This window comes from Capsicum annuum, chromosome 6 (assembly GCF_002878395.1).
Source record: "Capsicum annuum cultivar UCD-10X-F1 chromosome 6, UCD10Xv1.1, whole genome shotgun sequence".
Taxonomy (NCBI): domain Eukaryota; kingdom Viridiplantae; phylum Streptophyta; class Magnoliopsida; order Solanales; family Solanaceae; genus Capsicum; species Capsicum annuum.
The window spans coordinates 4,634,553-4,646,531 of record NC_061116.1 but is presented as its reverse complement, the minus strand read 5'-3'; the positions used below and the strand labels follow the sequence as shown (position 1 = coordinate 4,646,531).

Here is an 11,979-nt window from a genome sequence, read left to right as displayed (position 1 = left end):
TTTGATGACGTGGTACTTAACTATTAGACGTTGGAATGTGGTTGAAGTTGAATAACTTTTGATTCAAGAAACTCGTTGTTCAATTTCATGTATGGAAGAGGAGAATTTCGGCTAAGTTATAGGACAAACAAGGTCTAAACTCCACTTTCAAGACTCATAAATTCTTTCACCTACTTGCACAAAAATGGCAAGACAACGTTTTGGAGGTCTTGTCCCCCTTTTCTCCTTTGGCTTGTCTAGAAAAAATGAACTTACTTCTTCTTGGTATGAAGACTTTTGGGAGGTCTTTTGTTCTTTTTCCCCTTTGGTAATGTCTTGAAAGTTGTTTCAAGACTAAAAAGAACCCGCACTCTCTTCCCTTTGAATTTGGATCAAACAACAACCTTTTACAAGACTTCTTCAACATAACACAAGAACTCCAACAACAACAACAACAAAACCATCCACTCTTTCCACAATAACTTGCAATTTTTTTTAGCTCAAGAACTTGGGTTAGACTCAAATAGTGTTAGATAAAAAGAAAACCAACACCAAAAACAACAAAGACAATCAAAACAACACCTAAATCTAGACACAAATTCGGCCAAACAACAATACCATTTCGGCCAAGGCACCAAACCCGTAGAATAACTTTTTTTTGTGAGATTTTTTGACCTTGGACACCTCTTCTAATGTTAGGAAACAAAGATCTAACACTAGAAAACACAAAATACAAAAAAATCACAAGAAAACTAGGCTTCAAATTTCATCCTAAGCATAAAAACGTGGACAAATTACTATTTTTGAATTTTTCAACACTTTTTTTTAGTGAACAAACCCAAGATTGATCTCGTCGGAACGAAATCAATGATGACTTTGACACCAAATGATACAAGAACGACCTATGAAGTGCTAAAACAGCCCACGAAATGGCACAAAACAGTCCACTACCACGAGACGAACAAGCAACGCAAAATGGAAAACAAGATGACTATAACTAAGAGGATAGATAGTGAGACATAATGTACTACACGTTATAGGCACTAAGATGTATATTAAACATCAAAACACAAACAACATGAATATAAGACACCTACACTCTTACAGAGACCTCAAGGGAATCAGAACTTCCAAGCAACCACCGTTGCTAAGCAGGTTAACAACACAAGGATTTCACCTTGCCACAAGGATTCCACCTTACCAAACACTCTCAATGAGTTTACAAGATATATCATCAAAGTTTTAGATGACAAAATAACCTAAATGTTCTATTTATAGATTAGGGCAATACTTATTACAAAAATGATCAAAAGGCCCTTAATGAGCCCAAATAAAGGAGCGGTCTTGTAGTTTACTCCTTGGACGATTTTGGAGTATTGGGACTTGTTCTCAACACTTCAAAGCTTGTTCCTTGGATGGGCATCCCCACAAGCTCAGGTCTTCACTCACATCTTCATGTCCTCGAGTGCTAAGATGCCTCTTTGACCTGTATCAACAATAAAAGGACTTGCCACAAACATGCACCACCTGCTTAAGATGGAATCTATGTTTCTTACTTTATGTTGATGCTAATATTTTTTTAAAAATAATTATGATAAATAAATTCAAGTGTTCAGATTTGTATTGTTTTAAGTAATTTGTGGTTATGGATATTTATTTTTATTGGTTTGAAATGATCAAATGTTTGAGATTTGGTGAATTTATTTTTCAATTAATATGACTGAGCACATATATAATATTGCAGAAAATAACAACATACACCAGAAATGCACAGTAATGTGCAGTAGTTGCAAACTAGGACTCCTATCCATGTAAGATAGTGATAGATATTTACCATCCTAGTTTGCCTAATAGATTACAATCTGTTGAATCATATTTGGATGTATGTAAAGTTCAAAGATAGAGATAAGGAGAAATAAGCAGGTAGGTCACTTATGCATTGTATATAAACCATGTTGGAGCAGACGTTTAATGCACAATAAAAGAATCAAGAAAAAAAGCTTCTGCTTATTGTTTTTTTATTTGAATCATAAAGTTTTACTTCTTTTTATCTTATCTAAGTTTATCTTTGGTTAATATCTGTGGGGTTGCCAAATTTTGATTGCCATTAACACAGTTTTTGGTTTCCTTCTACACCTAATGACCTTAAAAATGGGAGATTCTTTTTGACATATACAAATGAAAAATTGCAAAATTTTTATAAATTAGTTAAAAGCTAATATTCAGAGCATGATGATGTGTTTCATCTTTTTTTTTTAAAAAAATATTCATCTACATAAGAAAGAGGACTGCTGAAGGATGTCGAATTATTAGAATTAACATCAAGAAATACAAGACTTAAATGGGAATCTGCATTTGAATGGGACTCTGCACGTCAAGAAATACAATATATAACCGCTTAATGCAACAAATGCAAGTATCAAATTGGGTTGAATATTATATATCTACAAGAACTAATACAAGCACAAGAACTTTCCCAATTAAAAACACTGTTGCTTTACTTCATCACATAAATAAAGTTTAACCAAAAAGAACCAAAATTAATATAGAGTAACAAAAAAATTCTGGGTATCCTTGTAACTATTAGAAAAGATCCTACTACTTTCAAATATCAAAACATCCATAAAAAAATACAATAACTAAATAAAAACAACTACTATTGTAATATTTTATGACTGGTATTATCGTGTTCTTGAACTTCCAAACTGCTCCTTAGATCTTTTGAAACCACTATGCTTGCTAGTAACATTTTCAGTTGCCTCACTTTCACTGATTGCTCCATCATTTTGCTTTCGTCTGGCATAATCCCATAGTAGTACACCATATCTGAGTCGATGGATGACAACACTAAAAAGTCTACTGGAAATATCAAACATGCCATGACTAACATACTCAGCGAAGGCACATACAAACATACCACAGTCACTGTAAAAAAGAAAATCAGAAAAATCACTTATAAAGCAACATATATATTAATATAAATAATTAAAACCAAAATTTAAATATAATTTACTTAGATTGTGGTCCTTGCTGTGGTGTATCCTTCAAAATGACATACTCCAAAGGTTTACTCAGTGATTTATCAATGTATGCAGCTTTTCGATGTCAGTCAATATCCGAACGTTTCCCGTAAAAATTAGTGGCAACCAAAAACATAGATATCATGGTAGAAAGAAATCGAACATGATCTAAAACATTATTTGAATGGACATCACCTCCCATCATTGAATCATAAACATATAGACACCTATGTCTAATTTGAAAAACAACCAATATCCAATGAAATAACTCACTAACATTCACAGGAATGATGATATTATCAACTGAATCCCAGGGAATATTGGCAAGCAGTTTGTAACCCCTAATGTACTGGCTAACATGGTGTTCAGGAGTGATACAACTCATATCTTTATTCAAACTTAACCATTGTTGATGAATTAAACGTATTCATTTAACAAAGAAGACATCAGTAGTGATGTATGTAATAGGCTTCACGACACTGTACTTTGATTTTTTTTCTCAAGTAATATATTATCATATCAACATGTTGAATAAACAAAAATTATATTAGAAAAAAGCAAACATATAATACAGATATGCAGCACAACACAGGACAAAGAGAATTATACAATAGCATAATTAGTGTGTATTGTGCACAAAATACTCGCAATTCAAGCATATTAATCAGAATTATACACTAGCATACACAGTTGGAGTCATCATTCTTTTATAAACACAATTCGTAGCATGAAAAATATTACATACAATTAATTTAGTCAGTCATTAAAAGCAGCCAGAGAGAGTAGGTATGCGGGTAAATACACCAAAAATAAACTGCGGCAAACCCATTGTAGACACGTAATTTTATCCCGTAAAAAATAATCCTTACTCCGTTATCACGCACTTTGATCCCATCCAATAATTTTCTTCAAGAAAAATAAATGAATAACCACCTCATCTTTTACTTATTTATTTATTCCCTTTTATTTTTATCCAAATAACAAATCCTAACTAATTTTGTCTTATCTTAAGATTCCAACAACTCACCCAATCAAAAATAGACATCTAACCCTTACCCCTCCAATTAAAAAACAACACCTCACCTCTCACCTAACCACCCCATACCCCTAACCTCACCCCTACCCCATATGACCCCTACCTTTTCTTGGTCACAAAGAAAATATACAGAGAGGGGGGAGAAACTCTCAAGGGATTCCTTTTTCCTTTCATCAGGATCTCCCTCTAAAAAATTTTCATCATACAGAGAGAACCACCATTAACACCCACAAAAACCTCGAAACCTACACTAATCTTTCGAACTCTCTTAACACAGAAAAGATAAGCAAAAAAAAGGGTGGTATTCTGGTTTCTTCCGACGAGGACAAGAGAGGAGGAAGACGGGTATTCACTGGAAGGGAAAGAGGCTAGAAACATTTTTTTTTCTTTTTTTTTTATTTCTTCTCCAGAAGAACACATACACGCACAGATATAGAAGGATTCCATTTTTGGTGATTTCGGTTTCTTCTCTACTGGTATAGATACAACAACAAAAAAAAGGGATTGTCATCTTCATCTTCTCTTAGTCCTCTTTGAAATTCATTTCTTTGGAGTCGTTTCTTCGTAAAGGAAAACACGCGCTTTCATTGTTTCCTTCAATTCCAAAGCATGACTGGCCAGAAAACGTGAATCAGCATCGAATGCTTCTTGGAAATCGGCCCAGTTTTAAACCAATTTTCTTTTACGATTAGGTTTTGCATGGGTCAGATCTAATTTGTTGGTTTTCGTTTGATTCTTCAGCCTTGTATTATTTTGGGATCTGTAGTTTTTGTCCGTTTTCAGTCGACGCATCGAGAACAGTTTTGGATTTCAATTCTCGATACCGATCTTGGAGTTGAGGTTAAATTCGAGGTCCGGTCACGGGTTTCGTCTTTTCACCCAGTTAATACTAAATCTCGAAAGCTTCAAATTGAGGTCGAATTCTATTCCTTTCATCTTTTTATTTCTTTGTTGGGTGATTATGATTGTTTGATGTTATCGATGCTATGATCATGATGCTTGTTGATTCGATTTTGGTGGTTTGAGGAATGAATTTGATCATGTTTTAATAGCGATTGATAAAAAAAGAAGTTGGGCGGCGAAGTGCTACAAAAAGAACTCTGTTCGATTTTTTAGTCTATCTATAAGAGGAGATCATATGAAAAAGGTTAGATTCGGATCAAGTTTGATTGGTTGTTGATATGAAACATGATATTATTATGAGATGTTGAAATGAATAAGCCAATGTAGGTTCGGGTAGGCAAATTAAGGACTAAGCTCTGTTTAATTGAATGTTGAAAATTTCATGAAATGTTTGAAATTTTATTGAATAGTTTGATTTTCTCACACTAAACTCGAGGGATTTGTATTGATTTATCCGGAGAATGCCCTGACGCATCATGTACGCAAAGGAGGTTCGTGATCACGGCCCGGGACATCGGGTAAAGAATCTGAGCATAGTTTAGGGTTAGTTTAGAGTAGGATTTATATTTTTCGCAATTTTTCTAATTTTGGACTGTATATTTGAACTAGACATTATTATTTTGGTTTTGGATTGTTGTTGATGTTTGTTTATGTGCTTTGTGTGGTTTATACATTCGTGGTGTCTAATTAGCCGATACTCTCCATCAAGTGATCGTGGTCAAGTCACGGGACCGAGGGGTGCCTAACACCTTCCCCTCGGTCAACAGAATTTCTTAGTCGGAATCTCTGTTCGCGGATCAGTTTTAAAGAGTCAAAACCGTTTTGAAAAAGATTTTTAGAGGTGACTTGACACACCCGATTATGTCAAGTGGCGACTCTAAGTTTAAATGAAAATAATCCTTTTCGAAATAAAATTTTCATTTTTTGTCACTCTAATAATAAAAACTCTTTCGAACTTAAAACCGAATCTTTTGGAGTTAAAAAAGGGGTGTGACACCCATGATATGATAAAAAAACAGAACTTTTCTCGTTCAACAAATAATAAAGGTGCCACACATTAAAAAAGTTAAAATGGTATGGCACATTAAACTAAGCAAGAACAAAGAATCAAAAATAAAGAATGCTAAACATTTGATTATCACGGATTGTAGAGAAAGTTAACTATTTTACTCAATTTGGGGGAAATAACTTACACACTAACTAGTTTTCTATTCTTACAACTATAACACGCACTTTGCAATACTCTCATTGTGAATCCCCTCTCCAACAAAATAAAACACTGACAAGACGGTTAGTTTAATTTCATACACTAAATTTACATCACATATGAACAATGAATGCACAAGTATACAAGCAAATCTTGTATCGCATATCACTTGAAGGACAAGAATATTTTGTCAAAGGAATAGAATGCATGGCACTATCAAACATTATAGAATGTAAGAAACAAAATAGAGTGCGTGACACTAGCAAACAACATAATTAAATGCATTAAATTCCAAAAGAAAGTATAAACTATATATGATTTAGTCCATTATGAAAGGAAAGGAGAATTGAAAAAATGTTTGAAATCATCGACAAAATGCTCTTACTCAAATTTCTCCAACTTGAGCTTCCAAATGTATGATGTTTGAAAGAGAAAAAAAAAAGAAGAAGAATGTAAACAAAATCAATGAAGCAGGTAGGCATCGAAGAAGTGTAATCTTCAAGGCTCATAAACTGAATGAATTAGCCACAAAAGTGTAATCTTCAAGACTCAAGAAACTATGTATGATCCCCTAAAATTAAATTTTCGGAAAGACTATGCTTTGTACTGCTATCTACACACAAAATAAACCTGAAGAAATTATTCAATACCAAATAAAATACAGAAAACATACCTCATCATTCCATGGTCTTCCAGTGTGAATCAAGGTGCAGAACCAATCTTTATCTTCAATTTTTATGTCAGCCAATACAAATTCAAGAATTATCTTGTTATGTAAAGCAGTGTTTGCAGCAGTCCTACACATATTTTTAAAAGGTAATAAATATTTTTATTGAACTGTCAATAAAAAAAAATTTAAAATAGATTTCTAGGGCAAGATTTCAATTTTATTATGAGAAATAGAATCAACTTCAACTACTTTTTTGTTGTTCTTTGAATTTGGAGATGGGATAAAGCACCCTAAATCAAACGATGGTCTTGAAAGATTAATAAGACTATTTTGTTGTATAATTCTAGGACTTTTCCTATTAGGAGTAGAATCAAACTTGATTTTTTCGGACATTGTCTCAAGAAAAGAAGAAAAAGTTTAAGCTATGAATCCAAGCTCAATGGTGAATGACATTGGGAAACCAAAGATCATACTAAAAAAAAAGAAAATAAGTTGACAAGAGTAATGAGTTGAAGATGTCATAAAAGAAGGGAAAACTTTTATTGATAGTTAGTAAAAGTTAAAATATATAGTGCGTATGAATAAAAGTTTAAAAAGGTAAATATATAGACTTCTATTGGTAATTAAATACTGTAAAATATAGAAAAAAAGTGTATAATCTAATTAATTTATTCAAGTTAATAAAAAGTATGAAATAAATTCTTAACTTTATAAAATATATTTATTATATATAACTCCTTAAATTATAAACAAACTTTGATATTTAATTATTAAAAGAAAATATTAATATCTTAACTTGCCATAATTATCCAAAATCATTAATTAGGAGTGATAAATGTTAAATGCTAAATATAAGGAAATAATACAAATAATGAATATTAAAAAATTAATTTTCAGAAATTTAATTAAAATATATTTTTTCTCAAAAGTTGCTATAACTTGTAATTATTTCTTAAATTTAATAATTAATGAAAAGTTATGCTAAAACTTGTAATTAACAATTAAAAATATATTTGAGATAATTTTCACTTAACTAATATCCCAAAAATATAATGTTTAATTGATCAATATTTAACTGTTGGACATATAACTCTTTTAATCTTAATGAGTAGCCTTTTAATTTTTAGTTGTTGGCTAAAGATTAGTCATCTTCAATTCCTCTAAATTGCTTTTAAGACACTTTAACGATGTGAACATTGGCAGTAAAAATTTTAGACTATAAAACTTGTCATTTGTGCTTTGGGTTAAAAACTAGAATAATAACAAATATTTTTTCTTCTTCTCCCTCTTTTCAATTTGCTGAGTTTGAGATAATCATGGATAAGTTATTTCTCAAAATAGATATGCTCAAATAATTGATAGTTAGTATTTGATAAATTTTACTAGACCCAATATAGCTTATGTTGTGTGTAGATTGAGTAGATATACTCATAATCTTAATAATAATCATTGACATGCATTGATAGGACATTTAAAATATTTGAAAGGTACCATAAATTTTTGTATTAAATATAGTGAATTTTTTGTTGTACTTGAAAGATACAGTGACGCCAACTGAATCTCTGATTTAGATGAAAAAAAATCCACTAGTGGTTATGTGTTTACTCTTGATGGGAACGCACGCACTAACATGAAAATCAGCCAAACAGACCTTAATTGCAAGATAAACTATGAAATGTAAATTTATTGCATTATAGTTTACTGTTAATGAGGCCTAGTAGTTGAGAAACTTCTTGGCGAGTATTCTAATTGACCCGAAATCACCACTTTATGTATTGATACATTGTGATCAGTGGCGGATCGAGAGTTTTTCATAAGCGGGTTCAATCAATAGTAACTAATAGTCGATACAATAAGCTAGATTTGGTGATTTTTTTAAACTCTTTTTTGTTACAATCAACACTTTATAGTTTTAACAAAGATGAAAATAATAATAAAAATAAAGGGAACAACAAATTATCTACTTCTATTTTTAAACAGTTAAATTGAAATAAAAAATTAATTTAACAATTTTTTTTTTAACTATATGATGTTAACAAAATCTAGATTTATTTTATTATTTAGAAATACTCCTAAAAAGTTGTTATTTGCAAAGAAAAAACAACAAAAAGAGTTACACAACTGAACTAAATTAAAATATATAATTTATAAAATAATATTTTTATTTTCAAAGTGAAAAATGATATTGAAAATTGGAGTTGTGTTTGGCCATCAATACAAATTGAATTTATTTTTAAATTTTTATAAGTGATGTGGAGTGAAAAAAGTTATAACAACTTTTTGGTGTTTTCAAATCTCGATATTCAAATTGAGTTTTTAAATTTTCTAAAATTTTATGGCCAATCATGATTTTCGAAATTATATTTGGATAAAATTTTCGTGGTAAAACCACCACCACAACAACAAACCCAGTATATTCCCACCTAGTGGGGTCTGAGGAGGGTAGAATATACGCAATCCATACCACTACTTCTAATGAAGTAGAGAGGTTGTTTCCGATAGACGCCCGACTCAAGACACAGGACAATATACAAAAATATTCAAAGTATGAAACTTAAAAGAAGTAGACTGGTAAAAATTTTAAGTGATAAAATAATAGTAATATAGTAGTAATAAATTTAGAAGGCACGTGAGGTCAAAGCACGCCAATTATTATTGCAATAGGCAAATGGTAAAAACCCCATGAAGGAAAATGAACCCGCTTGATCGCCTGAGCAACAAATGAAGATATGTCAAGTTAGGTTCAAATGAATTATTTACTACATTTCACTGTCATAAAAAGTAATTATATAGTGTGTTATTTTTCGATGAAGTGGGTTCAACTGAACCCACTCACTTGAACCAACGTGGGTCCGTCTTTAATTGTGATCTCCAGGCAATGATAACTACAACGAAAAATAAAATTTTTAAAGATAAAAATAGACATGTACGTCTAGACATAATATGGAAAAGCATATGCCAAAAGATGAAATAATTTTCATAGATTATGTGAAGTCAGAAGTGAATTTGATAGATCCTCTGACTAAACCACTGATATTTAAAACATCGAGGGGAATAAGACTTATGCCAATTTGAGAAGATTAACAATAACAGTAACCAATCTATGGAGATCTCATGATATAGGTTTACATGGATAAATAACAAGTCATTAGTTGATCAAAAAGTGCAATATAAATTATGTCCCTTCCTATAGTGTGTGAATATAGTGCAAATACAAACTGAAAAACAAAGTGAGATTGATTAAAGTCTTAATCCAATTCATATCCTTTATAAGTGGTGTTTTGCTCAACAAAATACACTTGATGAATGAATCTATATGAGTGCGAAGTGAAATCGTTCCCATGAAATTATGACGAATTTTTAGAGCACTCATGAATATTACGCACAAGCATGACCTATTGATGCAAAACCGCGATAAACAACAAAGTATGTGGAGGCATAATGTTATAAATGAGACAGTAGGCTTACAAGAAAATTATTAATTCATAGAAGTTCTAAACTTCATCAACTGTTATATAAGTCTGATATTATTTTATCTATATCTGGTTCCTAATTCAAGAAACACCAGTTCGATGCATTATTCTCATTGTAAAGATCCAGTAAAATTTCTTATTTTTTTAAAATATTCTTTGGAGATATGTTGGGGATTGATAATAAAAGGTTTTACTAGCAATTGAGAGCATTTAATTGGTCAATATTTAGCTCTTGGACAACAACTCTTTTCATCTTAATGAGTAGCCTTTTAATTTTTTAGCAGTTGGCCAACGATTTGTCATCTTCAATTCCTCCAAATTGCTTTTAAGGTACTTTTAACAATATGAACGTTAGCAGTGAAAATTTTGGACTATAAAACTTAGTCATTTATGCTTTGGGTTAAAGAGTAGAAAATTAGTGAACAATTTGTTGGGTTTGAGATAATATTTAAGCTTTGTTGTTTCTGCTCCTAGTTTATACTACAAGAGTTTGTTGAATCCTGGGGTACACCTTATCGGTGAAATATCCTCAAGGACAGTAACAAAAGCACGCCTCTAGCTTTTGAGATATCTATTGATTTCATGATTGTGCAACAAGATTTTACAACATGAATTCATACAATAATAATCTTTCCCGTGATTTTATCGGGTTTGAATTTAGTAAGAGTTGAATTTTGCGATACTAGTTGAATGTTTTCTCTTGCTTTATTGTAATGTAAAGGTGTTGTTGTTCAGGGACAATAATTTTCTTTCTCGTGATTTTTAGCATGTTTTGACCGAGCTTATTTTTTTCTCAAAAGTATTTAATTTTTCTAAGAAGTGTTTATTTTTAAAAAAGTAAAGTGTTTGACCAGACTTTTAATAAAAATAAATGCTTTCAAGAAGAAACAAAAACTTTTGATCACTATAGTGAACTACCGTTATAAAAATTATATATCATTCTATAAGATAAAAAATTGATTTCATTAAAAAACATAGTCATTATAATAAAATATTATTCTGTTACACAAAGATACCATTTTCTACATTTTTTTTTTGATCATATTTATGGAACATTCTTGAGGTGGAATAGAATATCTAGGTATATCATCACAATAATCATAAGTTATATACTTAGCTCTATATTCTTTATATAATCTTCTTTGTTTAAAGCTCAACTCCCAATATTTTCTTTTATTCCACCAATAATCTTGTGAATTACAATTATGATTATCATTTGAATTAATTATTGGACATCCACCAATTTTAAAATCTTTGAAATTAGCTTTGAAAGGTGCAAATGACCAATTGATTTTTGTATATCCTCCATTTGTTGCCCAATCATCACCATCCCATATTGTGGCTAGTAGTTGCATTGGTTGTTGTGGATAGCCAACTCCAATATTTGAATTGTTTTTGAATATCCTAATTGGAATTTTGTCCACAAAAAACCTGAAATATATATGGTCAAACAAACAAAATACAAGAGATAAAGCATCCAGTAACCCTCGAACTATGGTCAAAGTTGCTACGACACACTCCAACTTCACAGGGGTCTTACTATCCTCCTGGAATCAATTTTAACGCATTTTTATCACCCTTTTGTGTTGACGTGACACCTTTATTACATAAAATAGGGTCCAAGTTAATGGTGCCATGTCAGCTAAAAGGTTGACAAAAGGTGCCACATCAGCTAAAAAAATTGACAAAAG

The 11,979-nt window shown here is 31.2% G+C and overlaps 1 protein-coding gene across 1 annotated transcript; it reads right to left on the bottom strand.

Annotated features, from left to right (window-relative positions):
• Positions 1-11,279: 11,279 nt before the first annotated feature.
• Positions 11,280-11,719, bottom strand: LOC124899226 (xyloglucan endotransglucosylase/hydrolase protein 2; the record flags this gene model as incomplete). Its single annotated transcript, XM_047413446.1, is given in 1 exon segment — positions 11,280-11,719. A coding segment is annotated over 1 exon segment (409 nt), but the record flags the coding sequence as incomplete, so codon positions are not given.
• Positions 11,720-11,979: the final 260 nt, after the last annotated feature.